Genomic DNA, 24,729 nt, shown 5'->3' on the forward strand with positions numbered 1-24,729 from the left:
TGAGAACCAAAACCAGTGCCTAACAGGCGCTCTACCACTGAGCTACAACCCCAGCTCTAGCCCATTATTTTTAAATTCAGTCTCACACAAAGTCTCAGGGCATGAACAAAATGTAAACAAAGTCTTTGCCAGAATGTGACAGGAATGGCCTTTGGTCTAAACTTCCAAGAGTACTCATTCTCATATGAAGTCTGAGAAGAACACCCTTTATTCTCCATATTCCTATAAGCATTCTGGTTTACTGAACTCCCAGAAGAATCACACATCACCATGCATGGTGGTACATGCCTGAAATCCCACCAGCTCAGGAGGCTGAGACAGAGGATTGAAAAGTCAAAAACAAACTCAGCAATTTAGTAAGGACCTAAGCAACTTAGTGAGATCCTGTCTCAAAATAAAAAATAAAAGGGCTAGGGATGTGGTTCAGTGGCTAAGGCATCAAAAAATAATATTTTTGGTGTCAAACTGTACTGTGTGGTTTTTCAGAGAAATCATTTTCCAACTCTGCTCACCTCTCCACTTTACTTCCCACATTCCTGCATCATTGGCATGTGGGGCAGGGGTAGAGGGGCAACGCCAAGGCCAGTGAAGTCACCAGAAGGTAAAGTGGAAGCAGATCAGGCAAGTGGCCAATCAAAGCAGAGCTGAGGAAACAGAACCTAAGAATATGTTTCAGGCAGTCTGTGAGCTGGAGGACAGGAGCCTGGGCCCAGAGCAAACTTCAAGGCAGAGCCTCTGCATACCAGCCTGACAACAGGGAGGCATATTTGACCAGCTAGTTAGATGGGTGAACCATCCAGATATTTAGTCTAGCAACAATCAGCACAGTTTAAATTCAGTGCCTTTACTGTGAAGATTAACCAGCCCAATTGTACAGAGGCCTTGATGAATCTGAACACACCCCTGGGCTAGAGTACAGAGCCTCACCCAGTGGGTCAGAGTATCTCTTTTATTGCCCTTCTCAGAACACTCATCCTTGGGCTAGATATAAACCCTGGATTCCAACCACCTACTCAGCAGGAATGAACCCATCCAATTATACTGCTAACACCCCACCCAAAACCAGATAAATCCCCAGCCTCCATAATTTCCCATTCACCATTTCCTCATGTTCTGATTGAAAGTTATAAACGTACACACACACACACATACACACACTCAGCCTACAGCAGATGAATCAACACTACAACTGAAGTGAGGGGGGAAAGCAGTTGGCTTAAAATCCAGTGTGAGGGGTATATCCCTCATGTCCAAGGGATGGAGGCCAGATATGGATCAAGTAGTGGTTAGGTACCAGGGATTGAACTCAGGGGCACTCGGCCACTGAGCCATATCTCCAGCCCTATTTTATATTTTATTTAGAGACAGGGTCTCACTGAGTTGCTTAGCACCTCACTTTTTCTGAGGCTGGCTTTGAACTCTCCATCCTCCTGCCCCAGCGTCCCCAGCTGCTGAGATTACAGGTGTCTATCACCACACCCACTTAGGGAGGGGCTTTTGAGTGAAGCAGAGAGGGCTCAGCAGACCAGAATAGTGTAAAAGATGTAAAACCACTGTATCACTAACCATCTGAAAAATCTGGCCAAGTTGGCTAACTTTACTGATCTCGAGCCTCAGTAGAAGATTAGAGCCTATTTTGTAGGGTGTTCCCACTTTCCAAAGTGCTGAGAATCAAACCTTGGGCCTTGCACATGTTAGGCAAGAACTTTACCACTGAGCTATACCTCAGTCCCTTTCAGGTTTTTTATTTTATTTTTTATTTATTTTTATTTTTTTATTTTGTACTGAGGATTGAACCCAGGGCCTCATACAAGCTAGGCAAGTGCTCCTTTCCTGGTACTGGGAATTGAACCCAGGAGAACTTACTACTAAGCTACATCTCTAGCCCTTTTTATTTCTTATTTTCAAGCCAGGCTGGGTTTGTACTTCCATTCTTCCTGCTTCTGTCCGTCCAGTAGCTGGCATTTCAGATGTGTAATCCTGCCTGGCTCTTTTCAGGATTCCCCCCACCGGAGTACTGGGAATTGAACCCAGGGGTGCTTAACCACTGAGCAACATCCCCAGCCTCCATAATTTCGCATTCACCATTTCCTCTGCCTTAGAGCACTGTCCCATCCCTCCTTAACCACTGGAAATGAATTGGATGTCATCTTCTCCAGGAGGGGTGGTGACGTGCTTCCTACATGGTCCCACTCCCCTTGAGTTCGATGCTTGGCTTTTAGCTGCTGTTTCCCTAGGGCTGGGAGTTCCCTGCGGGTTAGAAACAAGAGGATGGAACCCTAATTGGGACTATCAATTTATCATTCCCATCCCCCACCCCCCACCCCGTGAGGGATTCGGCACCAAGAACCTGTAACCCGTGGGAAATGCCCGCACCTCTCCGGGGAGACGAGTGCAGTCCCAGGCAGACAACAGGGAAGACGGAGAGTGAGAGCAGAGGCCCGCGGGGCTCCACGTCTGGAGCCAGTGGACCTATCAGGTCCCACAGCTGGTACCTGGACCGTCCCAGAGACGCCTCAATTTGCATACCCATGGTGCACCACGAGAAGACAGCTTCGCAACGCTTGGGTTCCATCTCAGAGGGGTCGTCTCCACAGTTGTAGGACGTGATGCCTGTTGAAAATCTACGTATATATAAACTGCAGCCACAAAGCGGGTGCAAAGCAGGCGCTTAATCACCATAAGTATATTAAGTGTTGTGTCTCCCTGGGAGATTGGAAGTGAGCCATCTACCTCATACTCTGGTTTCTCTTCAGATCGTATAAATCTTTCGCCTTTTACTAAAGATTTCCGTGGAGAGGAACAATTATGAGTCATTGACCAATTTTTTGAAGTCTCACAAAATGTGAGACTATCTTTAAGAGTTTAAAATTAGACTTTAAGAGTTGGTTTTCTGTGGTCTATTGTCCTGTGGTGTTTTTCACTTTTTTTAAGCCGGGTGTCTTTGAATATGAGTGGTTTTCTGTGCTTAATGCTGTGTTGTGCATTAGTTTTTCAGAACCTACACTTATTCTCATAGATTTGTGGGGTTTTTAAAATCAATATTATCCCACATGGGCTTTTCCCACCATTTTTATTGAGATACCCTAAAAAAAAAGGTTACCTGTGACAGTTTTTGTTTTTCTACCTTATTCTATATCCAGGGGTAAATACGTGTAGATAGTTTGCTGGGACTCTTTCCACTTTTTCCCCCATTCGACTCTAAGTACTCATTGTTAATTTTCTATGTTGGAGAAACAAGACTTCCCACAAGGAGTTTTCTTTCCCCCACCCTCACGCCCAACCTTTAAGGAGAGGAGGTCTACCTATGTTGCCCAGCTGGCCTTTAAATCCTGGATGCTAGTGATCCTTCTACCTCAGCCTCCTAAGAGTTGGGACCATAGGTTCCTCCCAAACCTAACCGGGAGGTTTGTTTGTTTGTTTGCTTTTTAGTAGGGGGCATTACAGGGGATTGAACTCAGGGGCAGTTGACCACTAAGCCACATTCCCAGCCCCATTTTGTATTTTATTTAGAGACAGGATCTCACTGAGTTGCTTAGCACCTCGCTTTTGCTGAGGCTGGCTTTGAACTCGTGATCCTCCTGCCTCAGCCTCCCAAATTGCTGAGTGTGTGCCACTGCATCTGGCTTAGAGAACATGTTTTGATAGTATGGACAGTCTAACTTTTGGATGTCACAAGTTCTTAGTCCTATAAGGGAGCTCATCTAATTCTATGGCTCTAAGTAAATATTATCTAATAGCTTTAACCTCCAAATTTGTAGCCATCAGCAGGTTCTGTTGACTTCTACCTTCAAAGCATGTTTCATCTGTTTATATTTTATCACCTCCACTGCTTCGACCTTGATCCAAGATCTCTTGCTGGATTATTGCATTACCCCCCAAGAGAAGACTTTCCTTCTAACCAGGAAAGTTCTCTGGAATTAACTGATAAATTAAATAGGAGAAAACATAGCAAATGTATAAAAACACACATTAATAATTAATGTGGGTCACAGGAGTGTGATTGCTCAAATAACCCAATGAAGTCCAGATGTTTATAAGCCTTTCTTCATGGGGTGGGGGGTGGGAAGAAGAATGTGACAATTTTGAGGGACAAATGATTATTACGGGAATTAATAGACCTGAAGACAGAAATTAACTTGTAAAATTATTTTTTCTAGATTATTTATTTATTTATTTTTGTGGTGTTGGGAATGGAATCCAGAGCCTGGTACGTTAGCCAACCACTCTACCACAACCCCAGATCTCTCTTTAGAATTTGAGCCAGAGGGACAGAAGTTACCATGTACCAAAATCTGACCAGGCACAGTTACATTTCTCAGTCATTTTTTTTTTTTTTTGAGATAATTTTTTTTTTAACATTTATTTTTTAGTTTTCGGCGGATACAACATCTTCGTTTGTTTGTGGTGCTGAGGATCCAACCCGGGCCACATGCATGCCAGGCGAGCGCGCTACCGCTTGAGTCACATCTCCAGCCCTCTCAGTCATTTGTGATAGATGAGATTTCAGGATAAGGATGGAAGGCAAATATCATATTCCTTTCTGAGGACTGTGCTCTTTCATTGAGGTACATCACAGTTTTGGGGGTCAAGTCTTATTGCCCCTAAGGGTTATCAGAGTAACCTCTTCCAGCACCTGTTGACTTTCATGGGTCTTTAGTTCAAAATTCTCAACAATAGCCAGGTGTGGTGGCGCACACCTACAATTCCAGCAGCTTGGGGGGTTGAGGCAGGAGAATGGCAAGTTCAAAGCCAGCCTCACCAATGGTGAGGCGATAAGTAACTCAGTGAGACCCTGTCTCTAAATAAAATACAAAATAGGGTCGGGGATGTGGCTGAGTTCAATCCCCAGTGCCCCCCAACCCCGGCCAAAAAAAAAAAAAAAAAAAATACTCAACAAAATATTCTCTGTGCCACCATCACTGAAGCAGCAAGGACCAGATGAAGTTCAATCTCTTTGTGACTTTTGACCTAAGCAAGAACCATAAAAGGCATTTCAATGCATCTTCACACATTAGCAGGAAGAAGCTGGGACAGAAGTACAATGTTTGATCTACACCCATCAGAAAGGATAATGAAGTCCAGGTTGTATGAGGACACTGTAAATAAAAGTCAGCAGATTGGCAAAGTAGTCCAAGTTTTCAGAATGAAATATGCTATATACATTGAACATTTACAGTGAGAAAAGGATAATATGGCACAACTGTCCACGTAGGCATTCACTCCAGCAAGGCTAAAACTGGACAAAGACTACAAAAAGATTCTAAAACAGAAGGCCGAATAGGAAAGGAAAAGGGAAAATATAAAGAGGAAACAATTGAGAACATGCAAGAATAAAGTAATCTTATTTACAACTTTTATTAAAAACTGCTGAAGGGCTGGGGATGTGGCTCAAGTGGTAGCACGCTTGCCTGGCATGCATGTGGCCCGGGTTTGATCCTCAGCACCACATACAAACAAAAATGTTGTGTCTGCTGAAAACTAAAAAATAAATATTAAAATTCTCTCTCTCTCTCTCTCTTAAAAAAACAAAACAAAACAAAACAAAAACCTCTTGATTGCCATATCCTCCCTCTAGCCACTGTCCTATCATTCCTTTCTTAAAAAAAAAAAAAAAAAAAAAAAAAAAAAAACTGCTGAAATTAAAAAAAACACAGTCCCTGGGCTCCTTCAATCCTAGCTGTTCTCCCTGGACCACTCTCCTCTATCTCTCTTCCACTCTTCCTTTCCAACCCAATCCCCAACACAGCAGACAACTTAAAAAATAGAGAGCTAGGTGTGGTGGCACATGCCTATAATCCCAGCAGCTAAGGAGGCTGAGGCAGGAAGATCAAAAGTTTTCAAAGCCAGGGACTGGAGATTTGGCTCAGTTGGTAAAATGCTTGCCTCACATGCACAAGGCCCTGGGTTCAATCCCCAGCACAAAAAAAAAAAAAAAAAAAAAAAAGTTCAAGGCCAACCTCAGCAACTTAGAGGCCCTAAGCAATTCAGCCAAGACCAGTCTCTCTCTCTCTCTCTCTCTCTCTCTATATATATATATATATATATATATATATATATATATATACACACACACACACACACACAAGGCCCTGGGTTCAATCCCCAGTATCAAAAAAAAAAAAAAAAAAGAAAGAAAGAAAGAAAACAAAATTCAAGCCAAGTATTGTGGCCCATTACTGTAGTCCCACCTTCTGATGAGGGTGAGGCAAGAGGATTACTGGCACCCAGAAGCTCAGGACCAGCATGTACAACACAATGAGACACCATCCCAAAAATAAATAAGTGGGGATGTGGCTCAAGTGGTAGCGCGCTTGCCTAGCATGCGTGAGGTACTGGGTTCGAGCCTTAGCACCACATAAAAACAAAATAAAGATATTGTGTCCACCTAAAACTAAAAAATAAATATTAAAAAAATTAAAAATGAATAAATAAATAAATAAGTAAAATCAACCTCAAAAAGGTAAATCTAGGCAGGCATGGTGACACACTCCAGTAATCACAACTCAGGAGGCTAAGGCAAGAGGATTGTGAGTTCAAAGCCAGCCTCAGCAATTTAGCAAGGCTTTGAGCAATTTGGTGAGACCTGTCTCTAAATGACAAATAAAAATGGCTGGGGATGGAGCTCAGTGGTAAAGTGCTCCTGAGTTCAATCCCTGGCACCAAATAAATAAATAAATAAAGGTAAATCTGATCACATAATCCCTCCTGCACAGACACCTCAGTGCCTATCCCCAGGGCTTACTTCAGATCTCCAGTCTACCCTCATCTCAGCAGAAGTCCTTATTGAACCAGGCCCCTTTTGTTCATCTTGTGGTACATGACAAGTTTGGCAAAGAAGAAAGTTTACTCATGAGGTGGCCCACTGTGAGAAGGTGGAAACCCCAATTCTCAAATCTACCTCCCCTTGAACAGGATTTAGGGATATTTATGGGGATACAGAAACAAAAGGCTCTCAGACATGGGAAAAGCTGATTGGAGTTGAGGAAGAATGAAGGAATTAGTGGCCTCTGCAAGTGTAATCAAGCTTCATGGTTCTTCCTAGAATGTATGTTCAGGGAATGGCAATATTCTCATCTCTGAGGGTGAAGTGTTGGACCCTCTGATATCAAAAAGTCAGACACTTGTATAAGCCCAAGTGAAGGGTCAGTGAATTTCAACCAATTTAAGCTTCTGCCAAGTTCCTGAAAAACAACTTAGGCAACCATTACCATCATAACCAGTATGTCCCATAGCAAAGCTAATAGGAATAGCGCTTAGCTTCATGAACTCTAAAATTGATGATATAATCAAATGACTAAAAGCAAATAAAGGTGGAGAGTTTATGCAGGCTTCAAAATCTACACTCACTACTCTGTATGAAACAATCCCATTCCAACTACCATCACTGTCTTTTCTTCTTGCTGTACTGTGGATGAACCCCAGAGCCTTGTACATGGCAGGCACTCTACCACTGAGCTGTATGCTCAGCTACCACTATCTCTTTAAACTGCTTAAAGAGATAATTAGAAATAACAATATTCCCTGAAATTGTAGCAAATGTCCTTGTTTATCCCCCTAGAATGGAAGCTGTATGAGGCAGAGACTTGATTCGCTCTGATGCACTCTATATGGTAAATCAATACCTCCAACATGTGTACTTAGTGAGTACATGTGAAACAAATAAATAGATTTATTTATTTATTTATATTTAATTTTGCTGGATATAGGATCGAACAGGGGTTGGTGAAGCACCACCATGGAGCTACATGGTATAGACAGATTGTCTCTTACTAAATTGTCCAGACTGGACACAATCCTCCTTCAGCCTTCTGAGCAGCTGGGATTACAGGCATATGCCATCGTGCCTAGCACCACACTTCTCTTTTCTTTCTTTCTTTTTATACCAGGGATTGAACCCAAGGATGCTTAACCACTGAGCCACATCTTCCCAGGCTCTCAAAGTGTTTGGCCAGATTGCTTAGGGCCATACTAAGTTGCTGAGATTGCCCTCAAATTCGAAATCCTCCAGCCTCAGCCTTCTAAATTGCTGGGATTACAGGCATGTACCACCACATCAAGCTATCACAAAAGGCATAATACTCTACTTGGTCTACACTATGCTTTTTTTTTTCAGTAAAGATCATGCAAATCTTTTGTATCATTGTAGGACTATACCATAGTTAATTTAACCAGACATCTATTAATGGACATATAATTTTCAATTTTCACTCTTCATCCAGGTGCAGTGGTGCGTGTCTAGTTGCTCAAAAGGCTGAAACAGGATCACAAGTTTGAGGCTAACCTGGGAAATTAGGGAGACCCTGTCTCAAAATTCAAAAAACAAAAAGGGCTGGTGATGTAGCTCAGGGGTAGAGCACTTGCCTAGCATGTGTTAGGCCCTGGGTTCAATCCCCAGTATCACAAAATAAAGTGTTGGGTTTTTATTCCCCCACTATTTAAACAATGTTACTTGAAGCAGTACTACTGGGTGAACACATTTTTGTTTTTTGGTTTTTTTTTTGTACTAGGAATTGAACCCTGGGGTGTTTTACCACTGATGTACATCCCTAGTCTGTTTTTATTTTGACAGGATCTGGCTAAGTTGCTGAGGTTGCCCTCAACTTGCAATCCTCCTGCTTCAGCCTCCCCAGCTGCAGAGATTACATGCTTGTGCACTACAACCCAAACCTTTTCAATCTTGAGAGAGTGACAAATAACTATTTTTATTGGCATGCAACATATTTTTGTATAAAGTCCCTGAGACAGATATTAAAATATTTTCTTCTAAATAGTCAATTGCCCTCATTTTAGATTGATATCTTTTTTTTTGAGAGAGAGAATTTTTTAATATTTATTTTTCAGTTTTCGGTGGACACACATCTTTATTTTATTTTTATGTAGTGCTGAGGATCGAACCCAGTGCCCCGCACAGGCCAGGCGAGCACGTTACCACTTGAGCCACATCCCCAGCCCCATAGATTGATGATATCTTGTTTTACAACTTCTTTAAAACTTTTTGCCCAGTGTGAAGGCCTACATCTGTTGTCCCAGCTGCTGAGCAGTCTCTAAAATTAGAAGGACTTGTTGGGGAGTTCCCGACCAGCAAGGCAAATTAGCAAGACCTTGTCTCAAAAAAAAAAAAAAAAAAAAAAAAGCTAAGAATGTAGCTCAGTGGTAGAGTGCTCCAGGGTTTAGTCCCCAGTGCTGGAAGTTAGGAGGACTCTTTATGGAATAAATAGGGAAATGAAGTCATTCACTTAGTATTTACGGAACACTGATTATGTGACTGAGACTGATGAAAAAAAACGAATAAGGCACTACTCCAGGCCTCAGGGATCTTTCTTCAGGGAGATTCAGGTCCACAGGAAGACAAGATGTAAGATGAAAGAGGTGAAAAGTGGAAACCTCAACAACAAGGGAGCAAATCCTAAGTACCTCCCAGGAGAGAATTTTTGCAAAAGCAGGGATGAAAGAAGAGTTGCTAAATGCTCAGAAACCACAATAGTTTTGAATGCCCAGCGAGTGTATTAGGGATGTTGAGGGACTTAAGGGAAGTCGACTTGACAATCTGATAGGGCTGACTGCATGTGGGAAATCCATTGAGGGGTGAAGACAAGAAGAGTATAAGACGTGATAGGCAGGCTAGGCTAAAGACTGAAACATCTGGAAAGATGTTTTAAGAAGTAGAAAGACCTGAGGCAAGTGCGAGGGAGAGGGATGGGGCAATGATGACGACCACGTTTCCGGCGTGGGCGCTCACGGAAATGAGAAACAGAACCGGGAGAGAGCTGGGGGAAAGACGGAGAGCTCGATTGTGCACTGAGGTGTCTGTGGGGCACTCAAGGAACGATCTCCAGGAGGAAGAGCTATTATTAAAGAGGAGGCTGGACCAAATAGACACGTGGGAGCAATCAGAGTACACCTGCGCACGAGAGTGCCCCGCCGTGGAGTGAAAGAAACCCTCGCTTTTGAATTTCGCCATCGCGAGAAGGCACTGGACCAGCACTCTTCTCACAGCCCCGCCCTATCCCGGTCGTCTAGCACAGGGCGCGGCACCCGAGAACAAGCCTTCCGGCTCCCGGTAGGCGCGGCATGCTGGGAGCGGAAGCCCGCTCCAACCGCAGAGCACGTTGGGAGCTGCAGTTTTGAGCAGGCCAGGAATTCCTCTCTAGTCACGGCCTTAAGTTACTTGAAGGGCAGGTCCAGAAAGGGGTGGTGCTCCCGGGGCAGGGTCCCCCTCCGTCGGCGGCACAGTGCTCCCCGGGCCGCATCCCCTCTCCTCAGGGCATGACACTTCCACGCCTCCACGATCTGCTCCACCTACAGGGGAAGGCGGGTCACAGCGCAGCCCTGCAGTGCCTCTTCGCCAGGGAGACACTGGGCAGAGCCGCACCCCTAGCTCCGGGTCCCCACGTTGCGGAGTCTTATCTGAGCCTGGCTCCCCGCGTCCTCACCGGGATGAACGGCTCCTGCAGGTTCTGCTCTTCCAGGGCGCTCAGCTCCGCCGGGGCCAGCAAGGCCAGCCTCAGCTCTCGCACCACCGGGGCCGCCACCTCGGCCACAGGCCGCTCCAGCACTGCCTGCGAAAGCCAGCATTGAGACCGGGCATGGCGGGAGCACCCGCCCCACCTCCAGCTCGCTGGGTTCCTGCTGCCGGTGCCGCCTTCAGCGCCCTGGGGTTCCCACTCCCTCTCACCGCGCCCACGCGCGCCCAGCTCCGGGCTGCCCGGACCAGCTCGACCTCGTCCACGCAGAGCTTGTCGCTGCGCAGCAGGGGAAGCAGCGCAGCGGCCGACAGCTCCAGGAAGCCACGGGTCCGGAGCGCCTCCTGCGGGCGGGGGAACCGATCAGGGGAAGGCAGAATGGGGTGTGTGGGGTTAGGAATATGAAGGTGGGGAGTAATACCTGGCTGTGGGCTTCTATGAAAGCTATGCACCGCTCCTGCAGCGGCCCCAGGCCAAAGGTTACAGCCACCTGGGAGCAGAATGAGGAAGTTTAGAGATTGGAGAAACCATGTAGCCCTGCCCTCCACCCTGGGAACCATCACTGCGAACCTGACCCTACTTCCAGTTGGGGAGGATGACAAGGCCTCTGGAAACTAGAACCAGTGAAAGTCCCTGTTTGCATATCCACACACAGTGCACACTAAAGAAGGCAGGACACCTCCTTCAAATCCCATCCTGGGGCCTAGGCTTGGCTTCCCTTCTCCAAACCCCACCCTTCACCTTCCTCAGCTGAGAACCATTTCCCAGCTTTTAAAGAAGACCAGCAAAGATCTTGTGTTCTTCAACTCTTGCTCCTACACCTGACCCTGCTAGTGAACCCTGGATCCCACTTATCTAGGCACATAATTTATCCCATAAACATCCTTGGGACATTCCTACCCCCTTCCATGTATCTAGGTTATTCCAGGACAGACACAGGAAGTCTAGACTCCTGGTACCTAGGAGCCCAGTACCACATACTGAAAGCCAGACTTCTCCTAGGTCCATCCAGCAGCACCCACCTGCAGAGCCTCACAAACCAATTCCACGTCCAGCACCTTCACCACAAACTCCAGACACAGCTGGAAACAGAAATAAATCTGAGTTGTGTGGAGATATCTCTATTCCAAGGCCCAGATCTAATAAAGTAGTGAGCAGGCTTGAGGGTTAGCCATCCAGACTCCGATTAGCCTCAGACCCATCCAGGCCTGGGGAAGCCAGGAATTGCCAGGGCCTGAGATTTGGCAAGCCCAAAGAAACTGGAGATTAGCAAAGCCAAGGCCAGAAAACCACCTTCCAGCACACTTGCCACTAATCAGATAATACCCATGCAAAAATTCCACTCTCTTCTCAGGATGCTATTTTCTTCCACTTGTTCCTTTCCTGACTTGAGAACATTTCTATTTTTATCAGAAACTTGAATTTCGTCCTTAACATCTCTCATTGTCACACCCAGAAAAGCTCTGGGTCATGCCAGTTCCACTTCATCTCTGAAAACCACCCACTTCTCTTTTGGGTTTCTGCACCCCCATCCTAGCCACATCCACTTGACTTGACTGCTGCACTAGAGTCCTGACTGGTTTGATGAGCCCTTTCTATTTCTTCCACTCCCTTCTCCCCTTAGCTTCCAAATCCCATTCCCTTACCTGAAATCTTCAGTAAATCTCCACTGTACTCAGGTTGAAAAAAATCACAATTCTTTTTTTTTTTGTGTGTGTGTGTGTGTGTGTGTGTGTGTGCGCTCGTGCATTGGGGCTAGGGATTGAACACAGGGCCTCACCAGGCTAAGCAAGCACTATACCACTGACGAATACTCCCAGTCCATAATCTAAATTCCCCTCCCTATGCCTTTTTTTTTTCTTGCAGTACTAAGGATTAAACACAGGAGTGTTCTATCTCTGAGCTACATCCCCAACTCTTTTTATTTTTTATTTTTAGACAGGATTCACTAATTTGGCTTTGACTTGCAACCCTCCTACTTTAGCCTCCTGAGTCACTGGGATCATAGGTGTGTACCAGCATGCCCAATCCAGAAATCTAACTTCTTTACTTTCTTTGGAACCAGGAATTGAACCCAGGGGCACTTAACCATGGAACCACGTCCCCAGCCTTTTTTATATTTTATTTTGAGACAGGGTCTAACTAAGTTGCTTTGAACCTCACTAAGTTGTAGAGGCTGGCTTTGAACTTACAATCCTGTCTCAGCCTCCTGAGTCACTGGAATATAGGCATGAACCACCACACCCAAACAGAAGTCTAAATTCTTGAAGACCCTGAATGAACCAGCTCCTGGCACTCTCTCCAGTCATATCTTGCCCCCTTCTGTTCTCACATCCTATCCAACCACACCAAATGTCTCACTACCTCCTTTAGTACCTCTGTAACTGGGATGACATCTTCCCACTCCTCCTTTGAAAAAACTGTTCATTCTGCCAAATCACAAATGTTTCCTCCTCCAGGAATTCTTTCCTCACATAGCCTCAGTACTATTTACCCTATATATCACACTAGTGCCACAGGGTTAAGTGTTTCCTCTAGAGATAGGGATCAAAGCTGATTTATCCTTCACTCATCAACACCTGATGTTCAATTAGCCTACTCGGGGCATGTGAGGATTCTGTGCATACAGACTCACATGCATGCCCTGTGTATACAGAGATACCTGTACTTGTATGTGTATACACATTGCTCTCCAGGTCAGAGTATGTAAAGTAGGGTATGAACTGGGTCCATGAGAGGCAAGGGAAACCAACCAGGACCTGGCACAAAAACCTACCTCTCGCAGTTCTTCTAGCTCATATTCCACAGCTGCCGTCAACACCTCCAGCACCTACAAAGTGGGTGGTTGGGGGACCAGAAGAGAGTTTCCCCTGCCTCTTGGCCCACAGTGTGATGGGCAGACTCCTGCCTCTTGTACCCCCAGCCACTCCCACCCAGGCCCCTGGTCAGTGGGCTCACAGAGTGGCGGTGCAGCTTGACACTGTTGGTATACAGGAACTCCAGCACTGCCAAGAAGGCCTCAGCTGGCACAGTGCTTAGAACCACAGGACTAGGCACCCCGGGGCCCAGCTCTGTGCCCAGCAGTCGCTGGAAGAAGGTGCATCTACAGGCCAACAGGCACCGGTGGGCAAATACTTCCTGCCGTTCTTGACCGACCACAAAGCAAACATCACTGTGGAAGAGAGGGGCAGAGAGCCAGAGGAAAGGAGTCCAGAGCCTAGAGTACAATTTGGGCTTCACTTTTGCCCACTCTGAACCTTTGTTTCCTTATCTGTAATGTAATACAGGGTTTAGCCTTCCAGGAAAAGGTCTGGTATACACAGACTTGAGTTCCAGTCCCAGCTCCATCCATGGTATTGCAGGCAAGTGACTTCTCCCCCCCACACACTGGGTCATATCCCCAGCCCATTCTTGTTGTTGTTGCTATTATTTTTGGAGAAGGGTCTCACTAAGTTGCTGAGGCTAGCTTTGAACTTGCCTCAGCCTCCTGAGCCGCTGATATTATGTGCATATGCCACTGTGCCTGGCAATTTCCTATCTTTGAATCTTTTCTCACCCCTGACCTCAGAGGAGATGACAGTGCTTGATTGCGAGGGGGCAACAGGGTTAATAAAAGTAAGATTGATCCCAACTCCCCAGCCCCTCCCCAGTCTGAGTCTTTGGGGAGGGAAAGCTCTTCTTGGTACCTCCTCCACTGGCTGCAAACTCAGCTGTTTTTCAGCCCTCCTCCAGGGAGGAGGGAGTGGGGGTGTAGGGTGCAGAATGTGCATTAACTGTAAACAGACATGGCAGTCATGCACCATAATGAGGCCAGACCACATTTTCCATCTTCATGATCACTTCCGGCCCCAGTTTCTGGGCCCCTGAACAAGGTAGATGGTAGAAGACAAGAGAAAATATGTGAGTTTCTTAGAGCCTTCTAGTTTCATAGTCCAAGTCGTGAGGTTCCTACTACTCAGACCAGACTGCAACCCCCAGAGAAGCAGGGTTATGGGAACTACCAACCCTGGGGAAGAATCCAGATTTGAGATATGGGGCGGGGGGAGAGCTACATTTTAGCTCTCCTGACCAACCCTGCCCCAAGTAAACTCTATCCCTATTTTCAAACACCATTAGCATTTTGGGCAAACAGTGGTCAGCACCCTTGAACTACTTCCTGTCTGGAACTCTGGCTCAATCCCTTGAGCTTTCTTCCTCTTTTGAATTCCCAATTCTCAAAACTGGCTCCTGCCTCTTCAAGGAGAGAGGCCCCAACATCTAAGTGCTCAATGGGAGGGAGTCAAGTTACATCGCATTTTTCAGGCTCTTTTCCCCTCTGAGAGGAGCTCAAGATTCACAGAAGGATTTTGCTGGAGCTCACACAGCAGCCCAGGGCTCTATCCCCCACAGCCCCCCACCCTGGCTCTCAAGATATCATGGACACTGAGAAGCTGGTAGCCATCATCTACAGTTGGCTTCCCCACCGACTGAGTTTGCCAGGGAGGAAGGCAAAGTCCTTTTCACCTCTTCACCCAGGGCCTCCCCAGAGTCATGGGGCTAAGCAAAGTCAGCTACGGAAAACTTACCAACGGGGCCCACTTCCTCACCTGTATTGGGGGTTGTTGACAAGACTTCGAAGTGCTGTGGAAAAGGAAGCAGTCTGCCCATGCACAACTAGTCCTGGATTCTCCATGCATGGAGTGGGGCAGGGAGAAAAAGAAAGTGGAGTGGTTTAGGAGGTCTGCTGCTGTTTGTTGGTCTGTGGGAGGCCTGGCCAGGCCTTAGAGCTGGTGAGGAGATTAGAAAGGCCTGAGAGAGGCAGGAGCTCAGGAAGCCTGTTTACTGAGAAACTGAAGTTTAGGGATGAAGAGAGGCTCAGGAATAGGGATAGATGTGGTGGGGGTAGAGGTAGGGGACCTGGAGAGGCTGAGGCCGGAGTGCCAGTAATCCAGGGGAGAAGCTGGTGTGGGATGAGGCCTGGGCTGGGAGCTTGCCCAGGCGGCGTTGGGGTGGGAAGCCTGTGGGTTTCCATGGAAACTGGAGCCCAGCCTAAAAGGAGGCCCCGCCCATCTCCCCACAGGCCTGGTGGAAAACTTTAGCCTATGGAAGGGCCCTGAACACAGTCTTGAGAACCTTAACTCTGGTCTTGACCTGCCACAATTTCAGAATTCAAGCTCCTGCTCTCCCCCAGTCATAGGTTAAACTCAGGTTAGGCGGGCCTGGGAAACCTCACCTCCACAGGGAAAATCCTCATTCCATGGATGATTTTCTGGGCCCAGACATAGTTTGCTGGAGAGGGGGTAGTCCCATCCCTTCCAGGTAAAGTGAATTGTCTGCTCTGACAGAAGCATGGCAGCCTCTGGCATCCTTGAAATGCAGCTGGGTAATCTAGGTACTGGGGCAAACAGAGGTGTGGCCAACTGGGGACAAGCCCCAGGGCACTTGGGTCAGTAAGGGTCAAGAGACTGGACTCAGGTTTACCACTGAGTCATAGCTTTCAGGACTTGGTCCTCCCATCTGAGCCAATGGGCCTCCCCACCCCCGCACAAAGCCCAGAACTGAGGAAGTCATCCAAGCCCCACCCCAGCTCAGCGCCTGGAGCGGAAATGTTTGTCCTGGTTGAGACTGATGGGGAGACGATAGAGCAATGACGTGCTCCTTCCTGTCTGCTGGATCCTGGATTCCTGAGTAGCCACCCCTGCAGCCTCAATGTCCTCCCACACACACCCTAGGCCCTGTGATTTGTTCATAAATGGCCAGTCATCTGGCCATTTCACAAAGGAAGAAATGGAGAATGGCTCAAGAGTCCTGGGGCTTTCTAAGCAGAGCCCCTAACTGTCGGTTGTCTGGTGGTGGTAGTATGTCCCTGAGCTCAAGACCTTATAGGCCTTTCTCCCCAATAACTCAGAGGTACCCCATCCTCAGCAGGTGTTCATAGTAGTAACACTCTTAGGTTATTCCAGAGCCAAGTTGGAGGAAGGGAGGGACTCTGGGAGGAAGGAGTGCTTGCCCTAGCAGCCCATGGCAACTGCAAAACATGGCCCTTCCTCCTCCCACCTGCAAGTCAGGCTAGCTGGGCCAGGGCTGTGGAGCCGAGAGAGCTTGGAGACCAAGGTTGCAGGTGAGTCAGGTGCCTGAGGGAGTTTCAGGAGAGGAGGGCAACCATCCCACAAGTGGTTCTGTAGGAGGTGCAGTCACAGGACAAAAGCAGAAGGAAGAAAGAGTTTCAGTGGGTCACCTGCCCCGAGCCTCAGCCTGTTGTAGTGGCTGAGTGAGTCTTCTGTGCCCTATCAGAGCAGGAATGGTAGAAGGTGACTGGATTCAATATCCCCAGGGATCTGTGGAAATGAAGGAGTTGGTTCTGTCCATCCTTTCTGGTTAAGGGTTGCAGGCACCACTTCTACTCTCCAGGCTGAGTCAGAAGCCAGCTTCATCTCCCCCTTATGCTAGTGAAGTCAGGTGGAAGGGAGAAAAGTAAGTATAATAGATCTCACTTAGCCAACCTACATAGTGCCCAAGGCAAAGTAGAAACCCACCCAGCTTGGCTGTTTGATCCACTTGTTCCAAAAACACAGGTAAGAAGTGGGTAAGGGGAAGTTAGACACAGTGCTGTGCCACCTAGACCCAGCTACTTGGGAGGCTGAAGTGGGAGAATCATTTGAGCCAGAGGTTCAGGATCAGCCTGAGCTACATAGTGTGACACCACTTAAAAAAAAAAAAGGGAAAAGTCAGCCGGTGTGTGTGTGGTGGTGGGTGGTAAATAAGAAGGGAGTAGGGATATAAAAACCGTTCACATCACTCAGCAACAGGGGACGCAGAAAGATGGCCACTGAAGCCCATCATAAATGTGTGTCTTTCAACCAGCAGGCCCATGGCTGGCAGGCCTCTGCCCCCAGGACGCCAGGAGGGACACCAGGAAGAGACTGCCAAAGATTTGGGGCCTAAACTACCACCAGTACGGCCCCGTGGTCGCCTGCCCAGCATTGATGAGGCTGGACCTGCAGCTGTGGGCCCAGCCTCCCGCCGTGGCTCTGTGCTGGGTCCAGCCACATCCTTCTCACGTCGCAACTCACTGGCTGGGCCAGTCACTGGTCCTGGAGGTCGGCGACAATCCCTGGTCCCAGCGCCCCCTCTAGGTTCTCGGGTCAGCTTCTCAGGGTTGCCCCTGGCGCCAGTCCGTCAGGTAGCACCTTCGTACCGCATGGAGCCTGCACCTGGAGAATGCTGGGAGGCTGCCCGTGCTCAGCGTGCTCTGGAGGCAGCCTTGGATGCCAGGTTGCGGGACGCTTCCTACTCTGGTTCAGAGGCTGGGAGGCTGACTCGAGAGCTGTGTGAACAGATGCGTGCACATCTGCGTGAGTTCAGCCCACCGCGCTATAAGCTTGTGTGCAGCGTGGTGCTGGGGCCGCGCACCGGCCAGGGCGTGCATGTGGTCAGTCGCTCGCTTTGGGATGTAGCACGCGACGGACTGGCTTCTGCTACCTTCACCAACGCTTCACTTTTTGCGGTGGCCACCGTCCACGGGCTCTACTACGAATAAGCAGGCCGAGTTCTGCAAAAGGTTTATTATCCCAGAAGGAGGGCCCCCTGGGGCTCATATCCCAATAAATAAATGTCTGTCAATAAATAAAAGTGGTCCATAAATAATACCCCTAATTTGGGGCTAAGGCTCAGGCTTATCTCAGAGAGGGGGTAAGAAATAGTAAGGACAAGCCACCCCAACTCTAGTAAAGCTGGTCCCTGATTCCCTGGGGGATTCAGCCCAGAGCCCCCAGTGAGGCACCAATGGAACAGAGAGGGCCACAAAGGCAAGGGCCAGAGCCTTACAGGCACAGGCCTCAGGTTTGAGGGCTTGGGTCATGGCCTGCTCTGCATGGTGGGGCCTAGGCTGGACTACGGTCCCTGAGCAGCCGCAGAGCATATCGGAGTCGCTGCTTCAGGTCTGGGGAGCAGCCCAGCTGCCGGAGGTGGGAAGCGAGGTAAGTACAAGCACTGCGATTCCGGGCCACAAAAGTCACAAGGAGGGGCTCCCAGCCACTGAGGATCAGTTTGGTGTGGTCCCCATAGAAGTTCACCTGTATACAAGGAGAAGGATATTGATCAGGGCCAGGGCCAAGGCTCCAGGCCCAATTCCCAACATCCTAGGCCTCCCAGACCTTCCCTCCAACTCCAGGGTGGGCTCTTACCTGGACAGTGCCATCACTAAATAGCATGAGGAGGGCCTGATCAGTCTTGACCCACTGCAGCAGCAAGGGTGGGCCAGGCACCTCCACCTCTTCCACACTGGGCAGATCTCCACCCTGAGAGCAGGAGCAGGGCAGGTCACTGGTCTGACACGAGTCAGATGTCTCCGTCGATGTCTCCCTTTCTTACAGGTTCAGCCTTTAGCTTTGAGCCCCTCCTCCCATTACCAAAGGGGAACTTATGAGGATGTGTAAATCTTCAGTATGCTTGACCGTTACCCACATACCTTCATGAGGTGCTGCTCCATGTAGGAGGCAAAATATCGCAGGATGCCCAGCTGAGGCTGCAGAGCTCGAGGTACAGCACCCACAGAGAATGAGAAGTGCTTTGTGCTGGTGGGGTTGTAGTGCACAGTCCTGGAAGTAGGGGGAGGCCAAGGTCAGAGGGAGCCCTGCACCAATACCCTTCTGCCGAGAAACCCTAGGCCCCTGAGCCTAGGAACACATGCCAAGCTGCAGCCCTGATGAGTCCAACACCCTGGATACAAGACACCCCAGAACAGCACTTACTTCCTGTTGGCTGACAAGGCCATGTGTGTGCCATCATTGAAAAGCACTGCTACCCGGCGGCTAGACAGTTGATACCCAAAGCCAAATTTGTTGGAGTAGTCAACCCACTTGCTGACCCACACCAGAGGCTCTGGCTGTGCCAGAGGGGCTGGGTTCTGTTCCGCTGTCAAGGGAAAAAAGGAAATAAGGACCTGCTCCTTCCTAGCCTCCTAGCCAAAGAACTCCCAACAATATTACATACCAGACCCCAGCCTTACCTGGGGGCATGAAGGCCACACAGTTTCTCAGAGCACAGAGGGCCGACTCTACCACAGTGGCCACAGTTAGACCTTCTTCAAACCCTGAAAGGAACAGAGCACTGAGATTTAGGCATTAGCCCTCCCTAGACTCAGGTCATGTCCCTCTGTCAATTCCTTCCCTCTGGTTCCTGGTCTCTGCCTCAGCAAGTTTTAGCAAGTCTCATACTCCTTGGTTCCTCACCATCTCCACTGCTCGCCAGCGTCCCACGGGGTGAGCTGTCTTCAGCAGCTGTCTCTACCAGGCTGACAGGGGCTGGACCAGAAGTTGCTGGAGCCTAGAGAGTTGGGTAGGGACAGGGAGTGAGATAGGCCCTGAAATCGAAATCCTTGAAAGTCCATGGCCTAGCCCTGCCCTGGTTTAGAGGGCACCCTGGGTCAGCCCCAGCCTGCTAATGAGACACTGCCAATTAGGCCACCACGAGGCTGGATGCTTCATCAGCCTTTTATCCCGGGCTTCCCTCAACTGCTAGGTGGGGTGAGTCAGGGGAACAATGGCCACGTGAGCACCTCACCTCAGGCCTGGCATCTGGATGGCCAATAGACGTGCGCATGAGGCCGCTCACCAAACAGGAGACCTCGTCCTGCTCCTCAGGATGGTTCTTATCTGGAGGTAGGGAGGATAGTCTTCAGTGTTCTGCCCAATCCCATTGTCCACAGGGATGACACAATGATAGGCCTTCCCAAGTACCTGGACAACACACATTCTCCTCAGGAGTTCACAGGCATCCACACTCTCTTTCTTTCTTTCGGTACTGGGAATTGAACCCATGGGTGCTTTACCACTAAACTACATCCCCAGCCCTTTTTATTTTTGATTTTGATATATATACAGGGTCCACTAAGTTGCTGAGGCTGGCCTCAAACTTGTGATCCTCCTGTTTCAGCCTCCTGAGTCGCTGGAATGAGCCACCACACTCAGCTGCACCCATACCTCCATGCCCCAAAAATGAATATCACAAGTCTCTCTGTCACTTAACACCCTGACACCCTAGACTTACTCTTCTTCTTCCTTCCAAACAGACTCTTTGTAACTTTGGCAAACAGACTCCTTGCTGGGTTAGGGGGTGTCAAGTCCGGGACTGTTATGCAACTGCTGACAGGAAGCCGGTCAGGGGTGTAGCCCTGTGGAGAGAAGCCATGTCAACATAGAAGAGAGGCCCCAGGGGTCCTCTCAGTTGCCCCTATATAATCCCCTGGGAATATGCAGACTGAACTCAGGTGTCTGGAGAGTCACAGACCTTGGTAAAGAAGTCATGGCGCAAGATTTGGTCAATAGAGGGACGGTCTCGGGGTGAGGCTCGAAGGATGGCGGCCAGGAGCTGCCGAGCAGACAATGAGAGGCTGGCAGGCAGCGTGTAGTGAACCTGCTTGATGCAGCGGTAGGTTTCTTTCAGGTCAGCGGTCTCAAAGGGGGGAGTCCCACAGAGCAATGTGTACCTGTGGGGCAGGGATAAGGGGGTCAGGAGTAAAGTGGTTGAAATGCCCGGCCTACTGTACCCACTACCTGTCAGCCACTGACTGACACTCACATGACACAACCCAGTGACCACACATCCGCCTCAGGGCCATGGCCCTGTCTCAGTAGCACTTCTGGAGCCACATAGTTGGGGGTGCCACAGATGGTTCTGAAAGAGGATAGAGAAAAGAGGGACAGCTCAGACCCAGCCCAGCAGTACCCCCATCTCTGCCCCCGCTGTGAGTCCAGACAAAGCAGCTGCTTGTCACCAAAGGCCAGAGAGCTCTTGCTTGTCCTGGGACAATGGATGCCAGAGATGGCAGCTGAGTCCCCGCCTACCCGCCTGCCCCAGCTGCTCAACAGTACTGCAGCGCAGGGGGAGGCCATGACCCCTCAACCCAGCCCCCTCCTCCAGGGGCAACACAGAGGGTCGATCACTGATCCCTTCCCCCACTCCCGTCTGTCAAACACCCATCAGGCTGTCACCTCCCATGGTCTGTGCTACATACACACCAACACCAGCTGTCACATCCCCCATAAACATTCATCTGCTACCCATGCTATCTGTGTCATGCACATTCAGTCACAGTAGCCATGGCAGGGTCTTTTTACATACACACACAGAGGGTCGTGTCCTGCCATTCCCACACTATCTCACATACACACTGCCTGGCTTATGTCACATTCCCCTTCCAGGGTCAGTCATATACCTTCAAGAATCCTTACACCCGAATCTGTTTCTGGGACTGAGTCACCTATCCCATCTGTGTCACACAGTAGGACTCTCATCCTCCCCACCAGTCCCAGCAAGTGAGGCTGCCACCTCCACCTTCACATATACACAAACAGCCCATTACCCCTTCCCTATTCATCACATGGACACATCAGGCAGTCACTTTGCTTCCCACATACATACTCACTATCTGTCACACATCACCTGTGTCATACACAGATTGTAGCCACCCCTCAAACACTCACTTCTTCCTCTGCTCTGGGGGCTCTAAGCGAGCTGCCAGCCCAAAATCCCCCACCTTCAATTCCATGTTATCTGTGATGAAAAAATTTCCTGGAGGGGACAGAGAGGTATGTCAGATTTCTTCCTCCTTCTATCCCCAGTCCCCCAACCCTGCTGGCTCACCGAAGAGTCTCACCTAGCTTGAGGTCCCGGTGCAAGATGCCCCGCTGGTGCAAGTACTTGAGGCCAGAAAGGATCTGCCGCAAGTAGTAACGCACCTCTGGTTCCAACAGGGTGTGCCGGGCCTTCCAGATGTGGGCTAGGGACTGCAGAGAGCCACTGACTCAGCCCCTGTTCGCCCTCCCTGAGCCTCCCTCTCTGCATGCTCCACAAGGAAGGCAGGGCCCTAGCATTGGGTCTTAAGACGCACCCCACCCAGCCCCAGTCTCCGCTGAAATCCCCATCCCTCACCTTTCTGCTGCAGAGCTCCAGGAAAATGTATATGTTGTCAGCATCCTCGAAGTGGTGAGAAAAACGAACGATATGGCGGTGCTGCAGGTCTCGGTGCAGCTCAATCTCATTTAGGATCTGCCATGGGGGTGCGGGGTCATCATCCTTCCGGGGTTCCCACCCCATCGACCCCACTTCACCCCTCGCCCGCTGGGCCTGGACCCACCTTCTCGCGTTGATGCGGCTTGGCGACGCGGCTCTGCGGGATGACTTTGACCGCATAGGCGCTGCGGGTCTCTGTGTCAGTGGCCTCGTAACAGCGGGCGAAGCCCCCCTAGGAGGAGGTGGGTATCAGGCCAGGCGCTCCAGGGGAGGGGAGGCCGGGTCTGGTCCGCATGCGTTCCCACGTCGGGGTCAAGCGCACCCGCCCTGCCTGGCAGGGTTCCGTCCGCCCGCGTTAGCACCACTCCCCAGACAGCCCCTGGCCCACCTTGCCCAACAACCGGCCTTTGAAGTAGGTGCGACCGCTGCTCGGGTCCGTGATGAGGCGCCCAGGATCTGGCGCCGGTGGCCCAGCCAGCATCTCCTGCTCAGATCTGGGCAAGGCACTCGGAGGCGGCCCCGGTCCAGCGGGGGGCGCGGGCGGGGCGGCAGCACGCGGGAAAGGGCGCGGGGACAGGAAGCCCGCGGCGGGCTCCATGCGGGCGGCGCCTCGCAGCGCGGGCCCGGCTTGTTCTAGGTTGCGCCCGGCCCCGGCCGCGCGTGGCGCTGCCTGGTCTCGCTACTCTGCGCTCGCGCCGGAGGGAGCCCGGCGTTTTTATCAATGAACGCCTGCCCCCTCCCCGGAGTCTCGTCATCTAGAACCCCACCCCTTCCCGGCGGCGAGTCACGGAGAAGCCACGCCTCTTTTCAGGCCTTACGTCATCCTGAAGCTCCTCCTCTCATCCGAAAAATTTCGAGGCCCCGCCTCTTGTGCTAACCCTATAGGCTCCGCTACAGTGCTGAGACCCGCAGCAGGGGCAAAGTGACCTTTGTCTCTCTTTGCTACCCACTCCTCCCTAATGACCTCGTGTTCCTCCAGTGGGAGTCCCTTTTTATTCCTATCTTTCAGAGCATATGCTGAAATTAGAGTGAGGGTCTGGTATCTGAGGGCGTCTTCCCAGAAACTAGGTGGATCAGCGTTCCAGCCGGGAAGAGACGGGTGGTGCTTTTTATCCTGGGCGCGTCACTAGCACTCCTTTTTTGTGCTTGCAGGACCCTTCGAGTCTCAGGCACTTGACTAGACCCGATAGACCCAGCCCAGTGCTGCCCCCTTTGGGGACTGAAGAATAGCCCACTTTGGAGCCTGGCTTGCCTAGTTTGGGGACTGCCTTGACAGTTTCTGGGGTCAAAACAGCCTGGTGCTAGTCGGACGTGTGGTGGCATTCGCCTGTAATCCTAGCTACTGGGGAAGCTGAGGCAGGAGGATCGCAAATTCAAAGCTAGCGTTTGCAACTTAGCGAGGCCCTAAGCAACTTAGCGAGACCCTGTCTCAAAATAAGAAATTTAAAAAGGGCTGGGGATGTGGCTCAGTGGTTAAGCACCCCTGGATTCAATCCCTGGTACCCAATAAATAAATAAATAAATAATGCAAAACAGGCTTGGCAGGGCTAGGGTTGTGGCTCAGTGGTAGAGCACTTGCCCAGCACGTGTGAGGCACTGGGTTGGATCCTCAGCATCACATTAAAATGAATAAATAAAATAAAGGTATTGTGTCCATCAACAACTAAAAACAATATTTTAAACAAAGAGGGAGGGCTTGGCAATGTAGCTCAGTGGTAAAGCGCTCCTATGTTAGATTCCTGCTTAAACAAAAACAAAAAAACCCAGCCTGGTATTGAAGGCTTATGTTCCAGGCCTCATCTTCCACTACCACTTATAACCTCTGGAGTGATGGATCTTGAGTCCTGTATTTCCTTCTCCTGAAAATATCCATTACCCTGAGTCAGCATCCAGAAGGCCAGAAAGTGAAGAATAGGTATTGGATATTCTCAAGTGCTGAGGATGGCAATTAGGCAGCTATTCTGGGGCCATCTGGAACCCTAGATCCCTCTTTAATCCCCACCCTTCAATGCCCAGGTCCAGAGGTTGAAGTGTGAATTTAACACCCCTGGAATGTTGGTCCCAGGATCACAAACTTCCTGGCCTTGTGGTCGTTCTCAACTCTTTTCATTCTGGATGATCCTATCAATCACTGAACCAAACTTCAGATTTATTGTCTCAAATAAGACTGATAAAGGTTTGCAGCCCTCATTTAGTTTGTTTGATTCTGTTTCATGGAAACACAATAGATAAATACACAAACAAAGTAATTGCAGGCTGTGAAAAGTGC

The 24,729-nt window shown here is 49.5% G+C and overlaps 3 protein-coding genes and 1 non-coding gene across 5 annotated transcripts; 2 read left to right on the forward strand and 2 right to left on the reverse strand.

Moving 5' to 3' along the window:
- Window positions 1-2,736: 2,736 nt before the first annotated feature.
- LOC143405392 (U5 spliceosomal RNA) lies at window positions 2,737-2,853 on the forward strand. Its single transcript, XR_013092089.2, has one exon. It is a non-coding gene; the product is annotated as a U5 spliceosomal RNA (small nuclear RNA).
- A 3,267-nt stretch (window positions 2,854-6,120) lies between these two features.
- On the reverse strand, window positions 6,121-15,387 carry Btbd19 (BTB domain containing 19). 2 transcript variants are annotated; one of them, XM_076860568.1, is made up of 8 exons: window positions 15,053-15,387; window positions 13,425-13,638; window positions 13,243-13,296; window positions 11,489-11,548; window positions 10,888-10,956; window positions 10,679-10,810; window positions 10,437-10,562; window positions 6,121-10,302 (listed from the first exon to the last, which is right to left on the reverse strand). In XM_076860568.1, exons 1-8 carry the CDS (start codon window positions 15,136-15,138, stop codon window positions 10,168-10,170), a joined length of 876 nt encoding a protein of 291 aa, XP_076716683.1. In that variant the 5' UTR covers window positions 15,139-15,387; the 3' UTR covers window positions 6,121-10,167. The 2 variants fall into 2 exon arrangements, with proteins under 2 accessions (XP_076716683.1, XP_076716684.1); XM_076860569.1 differs by lacking the exons at window positions 11,489-11,548; window positions 13,243-13,296.
- A 1,929-nt stretch (window positions 15,388-17,316) lies between these two features.
- Dynlt4 (dynein light chain Tctex-type 4) lies at window positions 17,317-17,985 on the forward strand. Its single transcript, XM_076860347.1, has one exon. The coding sequence runs from the start codon at window positions 17,317-17,319 to the stop codon at window positions 17,983-17,985; it is 669 nt and encodes a 222-aa protein (XP_076716462.1).
- A 73-nt stretch (window positions 17,986-18,058) lies between these two features.
- Window positions 18,059-23,134, reverse strand: Plk3 (polo like kinase 3). Its single transcript, XM_076862837.2, has 15 exons — window positions 22,849-23,134; window positions 22,585-22,692; window positions 22,380-22,496; window positions 22,105-22,234; window positions 21,932-22,019; window positions 21,027-21,122; window positions 20,736-20,934; window positions 20,496-20,619; window positions 20,010-20,101; window positions 19,679-19,772; window positions 19,456-19,539; window positions 19,199-19,361; window positions 18,916-19,045; window positions 18,632-18,745; window positions 18,059-18,520 (listed from the first exon to the last, which is right to left on the reverse strand). The coding sequence occupies exons 1-15, from the start codon at window positions 23,056-23,058 to the stop codon at window positions 18,329-18,331; spliced, it is 1,941 nt and encodes a 646-aa protein (XP_076718952.2). The 5' UTR covers window positions 23,059-23,134; the 3' UTR covers window positions 18,059-18,328.
- Between the last annotated feature and the right edge of the window lie 1,595 nt (window positions 23,135-24,729).

This window comes from Callospermophilus lateralis, chromosome 7 (assembly GCF_048772815.1).
Source record: "Callospermophilus lateralis isolate mCalLat2 chromosome 7, mCalLat2.hap1, whole genome shotgun sequence".
Taxonomy (NCBI): domain Eukaryota; kingdom Metazoa; phylum Chordata; class Mammalia; order Rodentia; family Sciuridae; genus Callospermophilus; species Callospermophilus lateralis.

Coding starts and splice junctions, on each gene's coding strand:
- Btbd19 (XM_076860568.1), bottom strand. CDS start 15,138: ATGGAGAATCCAGGACTAGTTGTGCATGGGCAGACTGCTTCCTTTTCC. Junction 13,639..15,052: donor GTCAACAACCCCCAATACAG/GTGAGGAAGTGG, acceptor TCTCTTCCACAG/TGATGTTTGCTTTGTGGTCG. Junction 10,563..10,678: donor GCTGGGCGCGCGTGGGCGCG/GTGAGAGGGAGT, acceptor TGGCTTTCGCAG/GCAGTGCTGGAGCGGCCTGT.
- Dynlt4 (XM_076860347.1), top strand. CDS start 17,317: ATGGCTGGCAGGCCTCTGCCCCCAGGACGCCAGGAGGGACACCAGGAA.
- Plk3 (XM_076862837.2), bottom strand. CDS start 23,058: ATGGAGCCCGCCGCGGGCTTCCTGTCCCCGCGCCCTTTCCCGCGTGCT. Junction 19,540..19,678: donor GCTGGCGAGCAGTGGAGATG/GTGAGGAACCAA, acceptor TGTTCCTTTCAG/GGTTTGAAGAAGGTCTAACT. Junction 18,521..18,631: donor TTAGTGATGGCACTGTCCAG/GTAAGAGCCCAC, acceptor CCTTGTATACAG/GTGAACTTCTATGGGGACCA.